The 20,506-nt window shown below is 27.5% G+C and overlaps 4 protein-coding genes across 5 annotated transcripts; 3 read left to right on the plus strand and 1 right to left on the minus strand.

The window, feature by feature from the left end:
- The first annotated feature begins 27 nt into the window (after positions 1-27).
- Positions 28-6,371, plus strand: LOC126839244 (succinate dehydrogenase cytochrome b556 subunit-like). Its single transcript, XM_050574426.1, has 5 exons — positions 28-167; positions 2,280-2,342; positions 5,029-5,234; positions 5,823-5,959; positions 6,021-6,371. Exons 1-5 carry the CDS (start codon positions 148-150, stop codon positions 6,129-6,131), a joined length of 537 nt encoding a protein of 178 aa, XP_050430383.1. The 5' UTR covers positions 28-147; the 3' UTR covers positions 6,132-6,371.
- On the plus strand, positions 181-2,222 carry LOC126839241 (peptide-N(4)-(N-acetyl-beta-glucosaminyl)asparagine amidase). The gene has a single exon (XM_050574422.1). The coding sequence runs from the start codon at positions 262-264 to the stop codon at positions 1,996-1,998; it is 1,737 nt and encodes a 578-aa protein (XP_050430379.1). The 5' UTR covers positions 181-261; the 3' UTR covers positions 1,999-2,222.
- LOC126839243 (oligoribonuclease, mitochondrial) lies at positions 6,136-15,759 on the minus strand. Of its 2 annotated transcripts, XM_050574424.1 has the most exons (7): positions 15,623-15,756; positions 13,712-13,769; positions 11,698-11,770; positions 10,899-11,060; positions 8,185-8,278; positions 7,999-8,125; positions 6,136-7,097 (listed from the first exon to the last, which is right to left on the minus strand). In XM_050574424.1, the coding sequence occupies exons 2-7, from the start codon at positions 13,753-13,755 to the stop codon at positions 6,977-6,979; spliced, it is 621 nt and encodes a 206-aa protein (XP_050430381.1). In that variant the 5' UTR covers positions 13,756-13,769; positions 15,623-15,756; the 3' UTR covers positions 6,136-6,976. The 2 variants fall into 2 exon arrangements, with proteins under 2 accessions (XP_050430381.1, XP_050430382.1); XM_050574425.1 differs by lacking the exon at positions 13,712-13,769 and having other exon boundaries at positions 15,623-15,759.
- Positions 15,760-15,913: 154 nt separating this feature from the next.
- Positions 15,914-19,835, plus strand: LOC126838374 (dihydroorotate dehydrogenase (quinone), mitochondrial). Its single transcript, XM_050572736.1, has 8 exons — positions 15,914-16,220; positions 17,024-17,233; positions 17,309-17,508; positions 18,116-18,301; positions 18,363-18,546; positions 18,606-18,759; positions 19,419-19,578; positions 19,673-19,835. Exons 1-8 carry the CDS (start codon positions 16,218-16,220, stop codon positions 19,722-19,724), a joined length of 1,149 nt encoding a protein of 382 aa, XP_050428693.1. The 5' UTR covers positions 15,914-16,217; the 3' UTR covers positions 19,725-19,835.
- The last annotated feature ends 671 nt before the right edge of the window (positions 19,836-20,506 follow it).

Genomic DNA, 20,506 nt, shown 5'->3' on the forward strand with positions numbered 1-20,506 from the left:
GACATGGTAAAGACAAAAAATTCCATAGACAAAATAATATGTCTAATGATAATTTCCATATGATTAGATATCGATATTAAAATTTTTTTCTTTTAAGTTGTGTGAAATAAAATTTTAAGTTTTCATTAATTGTTTAATTTCATCAAAATGGCTCTCTTTCTCAGAAGGTAATATTACTTTTATGTTTACCTAACTATATTTTTTTCATAATTCTTTGTATACTAGTTATTTATTATACTGTTTAGTGTTTATAATAAAACAATGCTACAAAGTATAGATGACTTAAAAAGCAATAAGCCAGATATTTGTTTTCAAGTAACAAAACTTTTAATTAAAATAGTTGATACAATTATTAAGAATCCATATCAGCCAAAATTTAGAAGAGTTTATTTAGATAGTGATGTAGTTCAAAATGGACTTTTACCGTTTGCTGGTGCTATGGAATTTCTTTTAGAAATTGGATTTATTGATGATGATAATTCTTTAGTATTACCTGCGTGTATTGATCAAATTACACTAAATAGTTATAAACAAGAGCTATTAAAAATAATGCCAGTTGATAAAAATTCTATTCTAGCTATAGATAATAGTTTCCTGAAAGACATTAATTCTACATCATTGGCGGTTTTAACATGTGAAGACAAATTGTTGCAAAAAATGGCCTTGGAATATTTAACACCTGAACAAGTTTTGAAATACTCAGTAATAAATACGTCTCCAACTGAACTATATTATCATGAAAAAATGATGTTAGAACTCATGAAATGGTTTAAAGAATCATTTTTTAAATGGTTCGACACTCCACAATGCTTAAGCTGTAATATCTCCATGAAATTTAAAGGCATTAACCATAATGTTCCGGAATCAAATGTACGTTATGCTGAAATGTATGAATGTGAAAACTGTTATACAATTTCAGATTTTAAAAGATATAGTCTTTGTGAACAACTCCTTATTACTCGTATAGGCAGATGTGGTGAATGGGCTAATAGCTTTACACTTTTTTGTCGAGCTCTTGGATGGGAAGCTAGATATGTGGTTGACCAAACAGATCATGTTTGGACAGAAGTATGGACAGAAGAACAAAAACGATGGATTCATTGTGACCCTTGTGAAACTGCCATTGACAAACCATTATTATATGAGAAAGGTTGGGGGAAAAAATTGTCTTATGTTTTAGCTTATTCAAATGAAGAAGTTCAAGATGTAACATGGAGATATACTGCTAAAAAGAATGATGTTATGCTTCGAAGAACACTATGCAAAGAAAATGATTTGTTGGAAACTATTTTATTACTGTCAAAGCAAAGACAAATTGACTGTACCATATCGAGGCGTAAGTATCTTGCTGAAAGACGTTTAAAAGAATGTGTTGAGCTTTTGTTTCAGCCTAATAATACTGTAGCAGATAATTATGATGGTAGAATATCTGGATCCCTCGATTGGAAATTAACTCGAAGGGAAACAAAAATCCATCAATATGTTTGGACTCCAACTAAAGCTGAAATTGATAAAAAACAATTTGAATTAAAATATTCAACTGCTGTGGATAAATATATACACGATGGAATAACCCTTGAAGGTTGGCAAAATGGAGTTTACAATTATTGTTCAATTTTTCGCAAAGAAGAATTAGACTGGAAAATGGTATATTTATGTAGAAAAGAAAATAGTATGTCTGCTAAAATTGAATGGAAATTTGACTTTACTACAACTGGTTTGTTAATACGTGATATTACGTTAATTTATTCAACAAGTTTGTTTAATAATGGAAAAGTAGAATGGAAATTAAATGGAAAAAATTGTAGTGAAGATTTGCCTGTTATTGAAAGTCTTGATGGAGTTGTTATTAACAAGTTCATTGGCAGCTCATCAATAATATTAAGTGCTTCTTTATTTGGGGGTTCGGGCGAACTAGCTTGGCAACACACACAACTATTTAGGCAGTCATCTAGTTCTCAAGAATATGCATTCCAAATAATATTTTCTCTTGAATAAGCTATACAATTTAAATTTATTTTTATATTTATGATCTAAAATATTATAATTTACTTATATATTGCTTATATTTTTATTTGTTTTGTTTACTAAATTGATGTAATTATTGCCATGTTACTTATAATAAATAAATTTATAATGTATTGTACTATTAATATAATATGTTTGTAAATGTATTTTATAATTAAATATAATATATTCTACATTACTTTTGTTAATCATGATCATAGTTCATAAAATTTAAATAAATTATAATTAAAAGTACATTTGTTAAATTTCAGCGTACAAGGCACTAGTAGGCTGTGTTTAGCTAGAAAACAAATGTTCATTAACACTGCAACCATGTAAGTAATTTTTAAAGTTTATTTATCCTAGTAGTTCATTAGAACAATTGGAAATAATTATATTTAGAAGTTAAATATTAAGCATTCTGACATCAACCTCCTATGATTATATCCTTAGAAAAACTGGTATATATCTTTTAAGTGAAAAATACCTGTATAATTGTATATAATTTATCATATTCCTTAACAATTTAATAATTTACAAAATATTTAAAGTAAACATGAAATAAATAATTATTATGTAAATCTGGGCAGAGCTAAATAATTTGAATTGATTAAAGTTGATTTTAAAAACACTGACAGCAAAAACAATTAAAATGTCAACAAATTTATAATTTTATTCTGGTTATTACACTGATTTTATTTCTCTTTTACATTCAGTTTTTGGAAAAACCAATTGTCTAATTTACCAGTCATATGCAAATTTATACGTAATATTATTAATTCCATATTTTTCATTTGTCGGTTAGTCGAGTGTATAACTGAGAAAGTATAAGTGCGGTGGACGTCCACAGTAAGGACGGGATGAACATCTCTGAAAATGGAGCGTTTAACATTTTCATAACGTCAGAGCTAATACAATGGCATGGATATAAACCAAAACATTTTAATATATCAATCTTTAATAGTTTTTTAACAATATCATTTAAAACATTGAATCTCTCTATAGCGACTATCGACTGTTGAAAATATTTGTAATCCATACAATTTATTTTTGCAGTTTTAGTAATAAAGTTAAAATTTGAGGATAAATATAAGGATATAAATTAAAGGCACTATCATAATACTTTTCATCTTTAATCTTAACATCTATTGTATTGTCAATTTATAAGTCATCTATTAACAATAATATATCAATTATTATAACTAAATGGCATTAAAAATTATTATAGTGGTGTTACTGCATAATATATAAAAAATTAATATTAAAAAAAACATAAAATAAAACCGATAGTAAAAAGTCTAGAACAAAAAATAAACAATAAATATTACTCAACAAACCCAACATCAATTCATAGGTACCTATAGGGGGTCAAGGAAGAGGCATTTCCTCTCTTCCTGGAAGAATACAAGTATTCATTAATTAATTAGTCATTAATGAAACATTTGATTAATAACTTATTACTACTTTATTTTTGTCTAAACTCTAAAGTGATGATTAGTTTATCAAACTAAAATAAATTATTAAAACAGAAAAACATTGATCAATTAAGAATTTCAAAAAAAAAGTTAATATCGACTTTTAATTTTAAGAATATAAATTGCAATGTGTTTATAATTTATCTGTACATGATTTTATTATAATCTAAATTTTCATTTGGTGCAAAAGTTAATGAAGTTTATGGTAACTTTTAAAACTCTGAGATGTATTAAAAGGACTTCAGGATAGTACTTTGACATAAGATACCTAGTGACACTATGTACAGGGTGGGGCAAAATGTATGCATCGGTTTTGAAGAGCTGCAGAAAAAAAACTATTCAACTTAGAGAAATGAGATTTATATTGTTCAATTCAGTAGACAATCTAGTTTTTTACATAAAGTTTTAAAGATTACAACACTAAAATGGCGACTGTCAGCAGCGATGCACTCTTAAAGGCGATTTCTGAAGTTTTCAACCGCTTGTCGGCACATTCTGATGGGTATAGCCATTATTTCCTCAATAATTCTCTTCTTAAGTTCTTCCAGGTTGTGTGGACGACGTTTAAAAATTTTTTCCTTTAGGTATCCCCAAAGAAAAAAGACGAAAATGGTCAAATCTGGTGAGCGCAATCAAACAATATAAACCTCATTTTTCTTAGTTGAATAGTTTTTTTTCTACAGCCCTTCAAAATCGATGCATATCTTTTGCACCACTCTGTATTACTCTTTTTATGTTAATAACGTGAATTTGGTTGCAATTTCTGACAATACAACCAAATTTATTTCCTATGCTAGTTGGATTAATTAAATATATAGTTAATAGGGTTTGCAAAAATTATTGGCTAGAATGGGTAGCCTTTAAGTTGGATATGGTATTTGTTCTTAAGCATTAAGTTTTAATTACCTAAGAACAGTGCTGTAAATATTTAAATCGGTGTTTATAACATAACTACTGAGGATTGCTATTGATTACTATTATATATTAATATCTTATTATAATAATCCTTATTATAGAATACTATTAATTGCCCCGATTTCTTTGAAAAAATTTAAAGATTAAACTTTTATACCAGGAGCACCCTAACGTTTGTTCTCCACAAAATTATATACTATCTAGTCCTGAGTACGCCATTCCATGTATACATTTTCATGTTAATTTGCTTTTAAAACTTAATATAGTATTTTTAATTTTTTAAGTTGTATTTTTACCAAAATCGAGAGTCACTATTGAATTAATAACAACAAATTAATGTTTCCTTTTTCAAACTAAAATTAACTCCATAGCTAATTTATTAATTAAAATAATTTGTAACTTATCAAGTTCAGTGAAAAATTAAAAATAAATAAATAATTGTTCAAAATCTCATCTAGGCCATTCCGAGTCTAACGTGTTTAATTAATATTAATATTTTAATTAAATATTGTCTTTAGTAGTATTCTGTCTGATAACATAATAGCTGTTACATTTAAAAATGTTTTATAATGTAAATCTTATTTCCTATTAAAACTTTGTTTTTTAATTATAATTTATTATGTACTGTTAGAAGTCGCACAATAACGATGCAAATTAAAAGTGCTCAAGAGGTCGAGTACAAGCCAGGAGAAACTCATGATGAAAAAAATAGCCGGCTCAGTAGACCTATGTCTCCCCATCTTACTATATATCAACCACAATTAACATCTATGCTTTCTATTACTCACCGTGGAACAGGTGTTGCACTAAGTTGTGTCACAGCAGGATTTGGGGCATGTAAGCATTTATTTTTATTTGAATATATTTTATTTACTTTACTTATCTTTTTATTACAAGCAGCGATTCAATGTCATAGGATAAACATTTGCTTTTAAGAACTTGTATCTGTTATCCGTATACAGAGAACAATATAAATGTATTAAGAACTATTACTTTCTAAAAAAAATAATGAATTGTCATTAGATGGGAGTATACAGTATAAAACTTCATTGGTTATTTGAAAATCTGTAATAATTGTATTTGGTCTTATACTTTCAATAGGCAAACCAAGGAAAATAATTACCAACCAGGTTTTTTTTTTAGGTAAATTTATATTTGGACTAGATCTTCTATTTAAAAAACTAGAAAATGTTTTAAAAATATCTTTTTTTAAATTTAAGTAAATCAATATTTGAGAAAAAATTTGTGTACCTCAGGTATAAAAATGTATTGTATTATATTATACATATATTCTTCTTTATCCAGCTCCTACTTTTCTTTAAGAGATGCCGCCATATATTATACATATAAATTATTATAATAGGAAGCCACTTGCAGTTTCACTGTGTAAATACATTATTAAAATATATCCATGCTTAATTTCAGTATTCTTTTTCACTGATATCCCAACAAGTGTGGAGTACATAAGAGGTTTAAACATGCCATTAGCATGTCTTGTATCTGCTAAAGCCTTAGTTGCTTTCCCATTTTTCTATCATTACTGCAATGGTATTAGACATTTGGTAAGTTTAAAAATGATTAAGTAATCATATTAATTTGTTAATTTAAAAGTTTTCTTCTTAGGTATGGGATGCAGGAAAATGCCTAACCATTAAACAAGTTTATGCAACTGGATATGGAGTCATAGCTGGTACCACACTTCTGACTATACTTACTGTCATTTTTAGTAATTAAACGGTTTTAAGTAATGTAATTTATTATTACCGTATGTTAAATAAAAATATTACATATTATTTGATCTATGATGCTACTAAATAGGTCACTAATATTTTTAATAGTTATACAAACATAAGGCTTTTTTTATTCATTCATGTTATAATTTGTAGTCAATAGTCGTATAAAAAAGACAGGTTTATTATGTAAACAATTTATACATGTAGAAAACTATTAAACGAATATTAGTTTAACACAAAACTACTTATATTATCATTATGAAAAATTGTAATAAATCTGTGTATAACTCTTTATAAATTGAAAAAACATGTTGGCATTAATTTATCATGTAAAACACACGAGAAAACCCCAAAAATTCACTTTTGTAATTATTAGTTTTGGCACACAGCATTTTAAAAAGCATTAAAAAAAAGTGACTCTTTTTAATTTTTGCCCTGTATCCTTCAAATGTAATTACTGAGAAATTATAACTTAAGAGATACTAAAAAGAACTGTACAATTGTTTGGCAAAAAGGAGCTGCTATATTAGAAGTAGAGTTTATGAGACAACATTGTATGAGAGCGTATTAGTAGATAAAAGCTTGAATTTAATTTCATCAGTTTGTCTTTTAAATGAGCGGCTATGGAATCACACATGCCATAAACTAAAAAATAAGTAAGAACCAAGAGTTTGATGTAATGGGTTTTCACCAGTTTATTGTCAGTTGAAAATCGACCAAATATTTTAGCAATTGTTTCAATAGTTTACACACTATTTAAGTTATACAAAAGTTGAGGGAATTCAATTTGATGGTCAAAATAAATAAGAAAAACAAATTGTTACAATTTGGATAGTTGTAGTGCTACTAAAGCTTGAAGTATTTTTTATAGTATAAGAGCTCATTTATACTTTCTTTAATATCATCTAAAGCGCGGTGTTTCAACATCTTCTGTGGAGCAGAATTTAAGGAATTAGGATCCCATCGCCTAAAAAATTATTTAATAATATTAAAAATTGCAAAAGCCCAATAGTACAAATAATCAAATGTAGGTGCAAATGAAAAAATAGAAGGGCTCGGAGGGAATCCTTAGTCTTTAAATTCACACCCCTATAATTTTATGTCCATTACCGTATTATAAAGAAGTTTCTTTCTAATATTTTTCAGTGCTTACGCACCCACTCTTATTTTGTTATTAACTTGTTTAACATTTACTCATTAAATAAACATTATTTTGTAGTAAAATGTAACTGTTTAAGTATCAAGTTAGAACATCTTAAAGTTATGCATTTAGTCAAAAGTTATTGAAAAAGTATTTATCTAACTTGTAAAGTTGACAAAAAAATGAGACTTCATAAGAACAAGCTATAGTGAATCAACTTAGGAGTTTCATTACGTCAGAACAAACACTATGATTGCTAAAAAATTAATTACTCACAAAGACTCATGCTCTAATAAAAGTACACTACTTTTAGTTTATAATTAAGTTGTTGACAAAAAATTGGTAAAACCAAACCCCTTAATAAATCAAAAATCATGGCAAGTTTGGCATCTTATTAATAGGAAATAACATGGAATTACATCAATTTTAACCCTAGTTATCACTTTTATTTACTAATCCCTTCAAATGTATATATTTAAAATTTTAAATTAAAACTACCTTTACTGAGTCTTTGAATGAGTACAGTGTATAGTGTCCACTTTAGAAATACTATTTTTGCGTCATTATCACCGTATGGCATACTTTAACTGGGGGTAGGCTTAAAAAATCTAAATCTAAGTATGACCTCTGATTAGGGTGGAGTTTCTCTCTCTCTATTGCATAATTTGTGTAGCTGAGAAAGATAAATTGACAAAATATAATGATAAAAATAAATAAATTAACATACTTTAGCAGCTCTTTAACAGAAGAAACATCTATCAATCGATAAGACAAATGACTCTCTAGTTTTGGTAAATACTTTCTAATAAACATTCTGTCCATGTAAATAGAATTACCAGCTAAAGCACATCTTCCTAAGAAAAATAAAATAAAATAATATACATATAGCAGTAAGCTAAAAAATAGTAAGCACCTTTAATTGTTAACGGCTTAACAAAATCATATAGCATTTGATCAGCTTGCTCAAGAGTTATGGTACTTTTTTTGCAACTTTCTGTTAAACCACTCTACAAAATAATTGAAAGTAAACAATAGTATTAAATGTATGGTTTATGAAAATAACAAAATACACCACTCTTTGTAGACACTGGTATAATTTTATATAATTATAAAAAGACCTTTACATCCAGTAGTAAATAAATCTTATAAATAGAAATTCCCAGTAACGACAGGACTCAGACAGGGAGAAGCGCTATCGCCAGCTCTGTTTAATATCGCATTAGAATCAGTTATGCGAAAGGTACTAATCCAAGCTAAAGGAATAAAAATGGACAACAATCATGAATTAACCGTAGTAGCTTTCGCTGACGATATAGTCCTTATAGCCGAAACAGAAAATGAACTGAGAAATACAACTAGCATCCTACTAAGTGAAGGTAAAGAAATTGGTCTGAAGATAAATGAGTCAAAAACAAAGTATATGATACTTTCGAGACGAAATCACAATACTAATTATTTAAAAGTTGATGATTACAAATTTGAAAGGGTACAGAGTTTCAAGTACCTAGGGGCAGAGATCAATAAAAATGCTAATAGCCATGAAGAAGTTAAAAAACGACTTATGGCAGCAAATAGATGCTACTATAGTCTAATGCCACTATTCAAATCACGATAACTATCAATTAAGTCTAAAATAACATTATACAAAGTCATAATTAAACCAATTGCTCTATATGCATGTGGTACATGGGCCACGACAAAATCTGACGAAGGAAAGTTAGGAGTGTTTGAAAGAAAGATTTTAAGGAAAATCTTCGGTCCAAAGAGAAATAACGATGGAGAGTATGAAATGAGAAACAACGAAGAATTGGATAATCTCTATAAGGAACCTACCATTATTGGGTCCCTGAAGAGCACGAGGATAAGTTGGGCGAGGCACGTATGGAGATCAGAGGGAATGATTGGATCAATAACTAAATGGAAACCCGACACTAAGAGACCTAGAGGACGCCCTAGACAAAGATGGACGGATAGAGTACAAGAAGACTTGAAACTTCTGAACATAAGGAATGCAGAAGAATGTGCAAACCATAGAGAGGGTTGGAGACAATATGTTGTTGCGGCGATGGGCCTTAAAGGCCTGTAAAAGCCCAGAAGAAGAAGAAGAAATAGAAATTCCTTCAGGATCATCTAATTGTATTCCAGAATTAGATACAATTATGGAGAATCAATGTCTAAGGCCCAGTGCACACCGTGCGACTGTTTTGCGACGAAGGTTGCAAATCAGTTGAGCGAACAACTAGTTTACAAACAAAATAAAACTTCTGTCCGCACACGAGCAAGACTAATTGTGAATCAGTTGGGGTTATCTATTCAAACAGTGTAGTTGGTTTTTTTGGTTTTTGCTATGTCGAGTGCGGATTCAGATGAGGAAGACATCATTAATTATTATCAATACTGCAGTCTGCAGGGTACATAAGGGCAAATGTGAGCAAATTCCTCGAGTAGTCATAAATCGATGAAAACAAGTCAAGTCACATCCTAATTACAATACATGATAACTACAGTCTATCCTTATCCCTATCTTGAACAATAACATTATTCCTGAACAAAACTCTGTTACCTTGGTAAACAATAGACAAAGACTTAGGTACTTAGTACTTTTGCTCACCACATAAAAACTAAACGTAAACCCCCTATTTAAATATCCACAAACTAAGACCTCCTTTTTACTCCTTCTTGATGTAAAAATTTGAACGTACAACAAATGAATAGGACCAGTAATAACATACGTAATTAACTGAGGTGCAGTTATAAGTCCAAATTTAACATTCTCTGATTAAAAAAAAAACAACTGCCACAATAAAGTATTTTACTTGAGTCAGTATGAGTCAAATAGTATGTATACACTATGTTAACTTACTTATTGTATATTTTATACAGATTATGAATCTTATACAAAAGTTCACTGGTACGTCAGTAACCATAATACATTACATTGTGATGAACACGTTGGCTATCAGACCTAGTTTCAAAAAACACATTTTATACACCATGAGAGACATGGGTGTCTCTCACAAGAACTCTAAGCACATGTACTGTAAGCGTACTAAGAGTAGCTTTAAAGCATCAGTGACTTATGCGGTAATTTGAGAATCACGCAATGCGAAACACCCGTGTCTCAGTACTTGGTTTTGTTTTTAAAATCTATTTTATCGTATTGTAAAAAAATTATTGGAAATGATGTATTATATTATCTAGTTATTATTTCATAGATGATATAACACAATTCAGCACACTCAAAAAATTGAACTTAAGTATTTCAAAAATTGAATTTTTTGCAAGAGAGGCACACATTATGAAATGTTAAAAACTAAATTTAGTAGATAATGTCGATAATGTCTAAATTAAATTGTTTCCGCTGTTCTCATATATCGTAATCAACTGTATAGTGACAATATTTTTCAGATACCTGTTGATTATTAATTCATAGTAACCTAGGCATTTACTACGGTCAAAGTGTAATTTTCCTCTTTCTTTGAGTACAGATTTATGAGAACATTTCATACGTTATATGCCCCACTTTAAATGATCTATTAGATCTATTTTCAGTCATAAACCGCGGCTAAACTTATTGAACACCATGTACATACTTTACAATACTTATCATGGTGTATTGATATTTACCAGTGCATGATGTTTTTTGGGCCAATCTTCCATGTTTTCCAAAACTTCAAGAGGTTGGTGAATAACTATATTTACACTTTCAGATATAATATTTAAATGTCCATCTGTTACAATTGCAGCAGCTTCTATCAATGTTTGTTTATCTACATCTAAGCCAGTCATCTATAAAAATTGAAATTGTGTGTTTTAGTATACACGCATTTTTTTTAAAATACTAATTTGTTCTATACAATATATTTTAAGGGTTTCGGTAGTGGCTATTTAATTATAGGTAAAATTAGTAGTAGTATATTTTGTTAGTATAACTGACCCGTAACTAATTTTTTTATAAAATAAAACTATAAATAAAAAAATTATACCCTATAATTTTCAACAATTTGACAAATTTGTCAATTATAAAATATTATAATTAAGATATTTATCATAATACATTTTTTTTAACAAGATATTTAGTTATTTACACAATTAATGTAGTGCAAAGGCAGTTATAATTTTGTTAAATGTGTTGCTATGGATTTTTAATTTTTTAGTACTCTGTAGGGTTTGTCTTGTTTTGAGAAAAAGTAAAAAAAATTAAAGACCAAAGAAAAAGTTAAATTTTTTAACTGGTGGTTTCCCCCAGTATCCAAGTTTTATACCATTTTTGGTTTCACCTGTAACCAATTAAGACTTAAGTATTAATTTGGGAATATTATTCTAAACTATAAAGAGGTTAATATTATGTACGCCTAATTTTGAGTTGTGTTAAAAAAACAAATATTTTATATTAGTGACTAAAAATAGCATTAAAATCACTTGCCTCTCCATCAAACCACACTATGTTGTCAAACTTATCACGCTTGGCCATTTTCTTGGATACTTTATTGGATATTCTAAAAAAAAAAAAACCAGAAAATTCTTTATTTATAACATGATATTATACAATAATAAAATCGTTTTAAAAACTATATTAACAAAACAAATTAAAACTAAAACATATTCAACTTTTACTATCATTTTTAATTTGTTAAAATCAACTTGTGTACATATTGAGTAATGCGTTGACATTTCATGTTACTAAGGCTTAGTGTTATGTTCAATACACAAAGATTCTGAATACTAAAAAAAGGAAAGGAGAAAAAATTATTTGTAATGATATTTCAGTTCTTATTCTTATGTTTAATTATTGATTTTTCAGTATACTTATTTTAAAATATTCAATTGTTTTACATAATTTTTAGATTTAATTAGAATAACCATTTATGCTATTATTATTTTTTTGCAACCGTTCAAGCAGTGTTGTTAAGTCCTTTATTTTATTCAACATTTCAGTAGTCCAAAATAAATATCCAAAACAAAAAGTACAATATACACATGAACCAGTATATATTATGTTCACGATTCCAATAAATATGTCCACAATTATGTGTAATGAACAAAATTACCAAATAAATACAATAGTTTCCAAAAGTAAAAAATATACAAAAATAATAAATAGTTATAAGAAATAATAACTTATATAAAAACAAAAAATGTGGACAGTTTTATATTTGTATAGATTTGTTTTTCCATTCACTACAGGTCTTTTATTATGATTAACCAATTATTAATAACACGTCTATAATTATTATAATCCGTATTATCATTTGATCTGATGATAATTTGCATAAAGCTTATACTGCTACTACTCCATTAAACAAATAGATTCCTTGAAGTATAGTCTTACATAGTTTCATATTTTCGAAAGAATTTCAAGGCCTTCTATTTATTGTATTTATAAAAATATAACCCGTTTTTATCTTGCTTCAAAAATAATAAATTAAACTTTGTTTATAGCTGCTAATTCATAATTGGCAATTACTATCTTTTAATTAAGTTAAAAACGTCATTTATTGTAATTCTTAGTATATTTTTTGTTTTAATATCAATTTAAGTAAGTATCATGTACATGTACTGTGTAACATATTGGTATAACAGTTAAAATTATTGTTGCGGTAACAATTAAACATATATTTACCTTAAAGCTTAAAAAAAACCCCATCATAAGTATTTTTTTTATATTAGGTATCAGTTCAAGCCATTAGGTGTTTATAAAGATAGTTTTTTTTTTAATACGAGACATAACAATGACTTTTGTACTAATTTGTAGTCTTTCTTTTTTCTAGGAAGGTCATTGTTTCGTTGACTTCTCAAAGGTCATGGCCTAGAATTTTGACTAGATGGTGAGACTCTATAGATGTCTTCATATTTTCTCTAATGGGTTTTCATTTGTTTTACTGGAAGTTTTGTACCGCAAGTTTCTTAAATAGGGGTTCTTTGTGAGTCATCAAATATTTGTGAATTCTGTATGTTAGTATATTTGATCAGCAACTAACTTTTTTATAAAATAAAATTTTAAATAAAAAAATTAGAAATAAATATTTCACAAAAAAAAAAAAATAGAGATAGTAATTTTATAGAAATTCTGAAACATTATATTGTATGAAATTTAAATACTTATTTTTACTAATATTTTTGAAAAATAAACTTGTATTATTTTTTCCCGGTAATCATAATATTTGTGAAATATAAAATATAATATTATAATAGACCACACAAAGTTATTCAATCTATAATATACATTTTAGTTTAATTAAATGGAGTAGTGTCATTGGGCACTACCCGTAATCGAACCACAAAGTCGAGTACATTTCTAAATAACAATTTTACTTATTGTATTATTAATTATTATTTTTATACAAATGATAAACATTCTTCTAACAAACATTTTTCTTTAAAAAAAAAAATGTAATTTATTGTAGACTATTTTTATCATAATATTATAATCATCTTACTTATTGATACCTAGACGGAAGTTGCGACACAATAGAATATTCATTTATATTTGTGTACCTTAAAAAATATGGTCAAAAATAAAAATTAGCAATTAGTATTTACAATTCAATTTTAAGCATTTTGTTGGATTGAAAATATTTTAAAAATATTATCATTGTGTCACATTAAGAAGATAAATTAACTCTGTACAACAAGTCTTGTTAGTTTTTATGTAACAAGAATTAAATTACATCTATTTTAAATTTATTGAATCCAAATCCGATTTGATGTTCTTTAGCTCATCAAGTTATTTTAGCTACAAAGAGTAGCTGAGAAAGTATTGTTTTAGAATGATGTTTTTATTTTTTGTGTTCTAAATTTTCTTCTAAACCTCTGAATTCAATTCTGAATTGAGTTGCTACATCTGAACCGATGTAGCAATTCCACAAATCAGAAACTAAACCTAAAAAATACTGTAATGAGCCAAAAATTTTAAAAGTTAACCCCTTCACAAAAATATACATATTTTTTAACTTAAAATTAAGGTGCACCATAAGTTTGTAAAATTTGTAATCAATTCTGAATTTTTATTGAATATTCTATAGATAATGTACTATCATTATACTTTGAAAATTCAAAAAAGTATCAAAACCCTTTCCTCTTAGAGAAATAGATAATTTTTATTTTTTATCTTTTTCTAGCAAACTTAGTATTTTAATACAATTAATGTAGAATTTTGTTCTACAAGTTGTTTCAAAATTTGGAAGTGATATACAAAATAACTAAGGCCAAATTTGGATCTAGCAAAAAAAATCTAGTAGGTATAATTTATCATTTTGGTTTTAGTTTGAAAAGATAATGTTATGTATTGTTAACGTATTTTAATCAAAGCTGAGCAAAACTTATGGTTAAGTAATAAAATAATAAATATTAAAAATATTCTTCACCACAAAAAATCAGTAGAGATTGTCTGTTGCGATTGCTGAGAATCATAAAATTGCTAGCGAAAGACACGTATATGCTATTATTAAAAAATCTAACCTTTTGATTCTTGCTCTTTGAACAGATAAGCAGTGCTATACTAAAAAACAGTAAAGATATAAAATCTACTTGAACCCTAAACCATAAAAATTGTACACTTCTTGCGTACACGTGTTACAACAACGATGTTGTCATCTTCAGCGCTAACAACCGACAAAAAAACAGTGTTTGATATTGTTTTTCACTACCAAGGGGGGAATTCCATTACCATATTACGTCTACAATTTATGACTAGGCCATACCTCTTGAAAGTGGAAATCCGGAAATGTAAAACTTCCATTAATAGGCTAGCGTTTTATGCATAGCAATACTTTGATGTTTTACTATACATTTTAAAATAAATGCTATTATAACATATCAATTTATGGTGTAGGTATGAATACGCACAAAGGCAGTGATAAGATTTTGCATTAGCATCAATTTAGTAATATGCAACACTTTTTTAGGAAGCAAGAATGTTTAAATAAAAAAGAGGAATATAAAATTACTGTTAAGGAAACAAATCACAAATTGATTATTTTATGACCACAAAAAAAAGATTTTTGGCTCAATAAATTAACTTACATGTAAGATTTCTGAGCTATAGTTTTTACATGAAGAAATCAATTAAGCAATTTAAAATAAATCATAGGTCCAGCCACCAAAAGAAAAACACATCCTTGTAAAAACAATACCTTTTCAGCTCCATATCAAAGCTAAAATAAGCTAAACTCAGACAGTACCTCTAACAGTTTTAACGTAATATGATAATTATTCTGTGGTTTAAATACTAGACGTTGTACATAGTACATACAGTTAATACTGGAAACAATCTAAAATATTCTCAAATTATTTGAAATGTCTAACTAATATGCGGCATCACTATTGTATCAATTAAATTATTTAGTTACCTGTTTTAAAAGGTTATTTGAATACTCTACTAAGTAAGTTAACGGAAATTGTGTAACTTTTAATTCACAATTATTCATAAATTGATAAGTAAATTATAAACGTATATTACAACAAGTGATTAGTGAGTAGTGACAATTGATACCAAGTAACAACACTTTGGAGATTACCACGAATTATGATTATATTTTTTATCATTTTTATTCTGATTCGTGCTTATGAATTTCTTATCATCTAGCATGGCATATTATCACAGAATAATTCTGTGATACTTTATCTCTAGAAAATTGATACTGCCAACTGCCGAGTGTCGACTGCGCAGTCAAAATTAATTTAAATCTATCCGCCTTTCGCAGGGCGCAGGCTAGCCCTTAAATATATTTTGTATGTTATTATTAATTTGAATAGGTTCCGTGTTTCAAATTCTATTATTAATTACTACCTACAGAAAATAAGTCGATACCAATGAACGACCAAATTAAGCTACAAAAAATACAAAACATTTGATAAGTTTCTTAGTTTAACAATATATATATATATTTCTATTGTATGGTGAGATATAAGCAGACCACTTTTCTGTTGTGAAATCTAACAATAATGGTAAAGTATTTCACTTTTCGTTCTATCATTTTTGTTTTCCTATAAATTATAGCATTATTCATTTGTATTGTATTTAAATTTGCTTTGTAGTAAAGTATAATACTTTTTAGCAACTCAAAAATTCATTGTTAAAATGATTAAGATTTTTATTCATTGATGAAATGAACTAAATAATATCAGAAATATATTTGATTATTATGTACAAATTCTTTGTAGATTTTTGCTCATTACGTTTGTATTATATTAGTCTATAAATTAAAATTGTTAACATTACATTTGACTAGAAAACGCCTCTACAAGGGAGGTAGTGATGTCCCACAATACAGTTCAAAAGAGAAAGGATAAGAACTATATGACCTTTTAATACCACCCTAAATAATATACACGTCATTGTTTTGATCGCTTTTAGTAATGATTGCATTACAACACTTATTATATTATTTAGTTTTCATTATTTTTTTGAATCAAGGGTGCAATATACGTAGTTTTTCAATTTTTGAATTAGACTATAATATTTCTGTAACTAAATAAAAATAATATTTCTAATGAAAATATATTTTCTCTTGTATCTAAAATTTTTTCCCATTTACTAATTTCTAAAATTTAAATAATATTCAACCTTTAAATTGCTTTTATGCAAATCAGTTGGTTGTAAAATAATGTATAATCAGTAATGACATATTACTTTTCCAAAATAATTTCATAATTTACTAATTTTTATTTGCAATTAGTTGTTCCTATAAAAATTGTACATTCAAACTTATGTGTACATTTAAGATAATACATACAATTATATTTTTTAGAGCAAATTACTGACAATTATTAAAGTTACTACTGGAGGGATATTGCTATATAGTGGTTCTAATTTGTTGACACTGAATGATATATTTTATAAAAAATATGTTATTCCTTCATTTTACTTCTTTGAACCAGAAACTGCCCATAGTTTTTTAATTTTTGCTGGAAAATATGGTCTTATTCCAAAGTCGTATTATAGAGATCCAGACTCTTTAGTAAGTTTTTAATACTTAAAACCATACAAATTAAACAATTTTTTTTATTATATAATTATTTCATTGATATTTTAGCAAACTAAGTTATGGGATATCAATTTCAAAAATCCAATTGGACTAGCTGCAGGATTAGATAAACAAGGTGAAATTGTAAAAAGTTTACATAAAGTTGGCTTTGGATTTGTGGAAATAGGATCAGTGACACCTCTACCTCAGCCAGGCAATGAGAAACCAAGAGTCTTTAGAATTCTTAACAAAGAAGCTATAATAAATAGGTGTACATTTTTAACATAAATTAAATCTAATTAGTATTTTGATGTATACTCTATTCCACAAAAGAATACTTCCTGCTTAGCACATCCAAATGAGGTAGTGGTGTTGGCTCGAGCCTAAATTTCTCCTACCATGCGGCACCATACAATACGTACATGTGACCAAAATGAAGCACCCTAACAGTGTGCAATGTGTTTGGGTGGGAGGTACCTGATCATGTTTTTTGGGCGTGATGTGAGAGAATGGATGAAATTTGGTTGGCTGCCTGGCGTCTTCTCATGTGGAACAGAGTATAGCATCATTGGCACAATTAAAAGGGGCAGAGGCTAAGGAAATTCAAATCCTTCTTAAGTCTTTCAACCGCTTCAAAGTGTCAGCAAACAATCAGTATAGTCCTCAAGAAACCTTTTTTTAATTTTTACTGGAATTCTGAGGGAGTTGCTTTTATAAAAGGTTGAAATTTTCCCAGCCTGCCTTAAGTTACGAGAGTGTATAAGAGAGAAATTATTTTATAGGTTTATTAGTTTTACGTTACCTACCTATGTTAAGTGTCTAATTAAGTTTAAAAAAGTTTAATCTAAAAGGCTGTTTCTTAAAATGCTATGCTAGATATGGATTCAACAGTGATGGCCATAGTATTGTATATGAAAGACTCAAACAATTAAAAAACCATGATGGTATTATTGGCGTTAACTTGGGAAAAAATAAAAATTCAGAAAATGCTTTAGATGATTATGTGAAAGGTATCCAACAATTTGCTTCAGTTGCTGACTATTTTGTTATAAATGTATCAAGGTAACTAGGGATTAATTTTGTTTTAATACGTTTTACTTATGAACAATTTTTTTGTTTTAAGTCCTAACACTCCAGGACTCAGAAATTTACAAAAAAAAAAAGATTTAATGAATCTACTTAATTCTGTAATAAAAGCTAGAAACCAATATTGTGGAGAACGTATGGTACCTTTACTACTAAAAATCTCTCCAGATTTAACAGATCAAGACAAAACAGACATTGCTGATGTTATTAATGATAAAAAGGTTGTAGTTTATTTGATTTAAGTGCAAAATTGTTAACCTAGAGTTTGTTTTAATTTTAGTATAGAGTTGATGGATTAATAATATCAAATACAACTACTGATCGAGATGGAGTTAACGATGATGCCAATGGCTTGGAACCCGGTGGTTTAAGTGGAAAACCTTTAAAAGATAAATCAACTAAAACGATATCGGAATTCTTTAAATTGACAAATGGTAAAGAGTAATTATTTTGTTATCATAGTTTTAGAAATAATTTGGAATTGACCAACTTGTTGGAAAAACAAATTTTTTGTAAAATAGGTTTTGGGGTAGGGGTGCGTTAAAATAATCTAGAACTATTTAAATTTGTTTTTAATCATTCAAATAATTAATTTGAACATTGTATTTCTGATATTTTTTGATAATCATTTAAGCTAGAAGTATGACTAATATATGACATGATACACAATCTAGACAAAACTTAAGCAACACTTATGGTTGTATATTATAAAATAATTAAATATTTAAATAAACCCTTAACCATAAAAACAATTCTCTACAGCGTATACATTTTTTGGCAGCAGTGTTACCATCATCAGCACATATAACAGACTGAGACCTCACGCTATAGAGAATTATTTTTGTGGATAAGAGTTTATTTAAATATTCAATTATTTTAAATTATACACATTGTTTGCTAATATTGTTATAAAAATAGAATATACTTGTTGGCTTTATACTGCCTAAACTAGAATTAATATGATGGTTATTTTTAAGAGAAATTTTTAGTTTATTAAAATATGTCTATTAATATTTTGTTATTATTTCAAAACGATTTTTACTGCTTTTAATTATAAAAATGATTATGTTAATGAAATTCATTTTTGATTTAGGTGAAATTCCTATTGTTGGTGTTGGCGGTATATTTAATGGACAGGATGCTTATGAAAAAATTAAAGCTGGTGCTTCACTTTTACAAATATATACATCCTTTTTATATTATGGCCCTCCAGTTGTTGTTAATATAAAAAAAGAACTAGATTGTCTTTTAAGGTAACTTTTAAATAAATTAATAATTAATTATAATTCTATGAAATATTTCATGTACATTCTATTAGTAATATTACAACTAAATTTTTTTTTTCAGGGAAGATAATTACAGTTCGGTATCACAAGCTATCGGGGTTGATTCTAAATAGATAATAAAAATGTAGGTTAAAATTATTGTATTTTAACTTTCATTTTATTTTTAACTTGTTAAGTTTTTTTTGTAATTTGATTCAATATTACATGTATATCTAAATATATATAGACAATGTTTAAGTTTTTGGTCCTAGGTGGCTTTTTAATCAATTATGTTTACACAAAGAGTTTTAAACATCTTAATTTTCAATTTCCTTACATGTCTTATTACCTGATTTCAAAAAAATGCAAACTTCTTAATAGTGCATTGGCTTAAAATTAATATTCGTTTTTGATCTAGCTGTGTACTTTTAGAGTTCAGAAAATATTCAAATATATTAATGGGGATTTAATATCACTCAGCACTTTAAATCATCAAAATAATAACTTAAACCCTTAAAATAAGAAAAAAATGGTATCCCGTCAAAAATTTAAGTTTCCCCCTTATATTCTGAAATACTAAATATTTGTACATATTCAAAGTATTTTTAAAGCCTACAAAAATTGGTACAGTAGGGTCGATGCATTGTGGTGACGGAGTATATTGGAGGGGAGGCGGTCAGAGGTCTATAATAAGAATTATTACAACTGAAAGTGTGATAAATTAGATCTTACACAGTTACACCATAGAAATTCCTACCTTAAGCGAAATAATGAAACATTTTTCACCCTTTCTAGGAAAATGGGTTTATGATATATTTATTGGTTTGTCAACCTTATTGGTAGTACTATGAAGAAATCGTAAGACCAGACATAATGAAAAAATAAATAAATTAAAATAGCTCCACATCAAAGATAA

The sequence above is a fragment of the Adelges cooleyi genome, unplaced genomic scaffold, assembly GCF_023614345.1.
Source record: "Adelges cooleyi isolate 19-005CV unplaced genomic scaffold, UGA_ACOO_1.1 ACOO_flye_CR_arks_rails_tigmint_CR_PRNA_30, whole genome shotgun sequence".
Lineage (NCBI taxonomy): Eukaryota > Metazoa > Arthropoda > Insecta > Hemiptera > Adelgidae > Adelges > Adelges cooleyi.

Excerpts from the sequence above, each read along its gene's own strand:
- LOC126839244 (XM_050574426.1), top strand. The coding sequence starts at position 148 with ATGGCTCTCTTTCTCAGAAG. Across the intron at positions 2,343-5,028 it reads TTCATTAACACTGCAACCAT|AAGTCGCACAATAACGATGC; the intron begins GTAAGTAATTTT and ends ATGTACTGTTAG. Across the intron at positions 5,235-5,822 it reads CACAGCAGGATTTGGGGCAT|TATTCTTTTTCACTGATATC; the intron begins GTAAGCATTTAT and ends GCTTAATTTCAG.
- LOC126839241 (XM_050574422.1), top strand. The coding sequence starts at position 262 with ATGCTACAAAGTATAGATGACTTAAAAAGCAATAAGCCAGATATTTGT.
- LOC126839243 (XM_050574424.1), bottom strand. The coding sequence starts at position 13,755 with ATGAATATTCTATTGTGTCGCAACTTCCGTCTAGGTATCAATAA. Across the intron at positions 11,771-13,711 it reads TTCCGTCTAGGTATCAATAA|AATATCCAATAAAGTATCCA; the intron begins GTAAGATGATTA and ends TTTTTTTTTTAG. Across the intron at positions 7,098-7,998 it reads TCTGTTAAAGAGCTGCTAAA|GCGATGGGATCCTAATTCCT; the intron begins GTATGTTAATTT and ends ATAATTTTTTAG.
- LOC126838374 (XM_050572736.1), top strand. Across the intron at positions 17,234-17,308 it reads ATAGAGATCCAGACTCTTTA|CAAACTAAGTTATGGGATAT; the intron begins GTAAGTTTTTAA and ends TTGATATTTTAG. Across the intron at positions 17,509-18,115 it reads AAAGAAGCTATAATAAATAG|ATATGGATTCAACAGTGATG; the intron begins GTGTACATTTTT and ends ATGCTATGCTAG.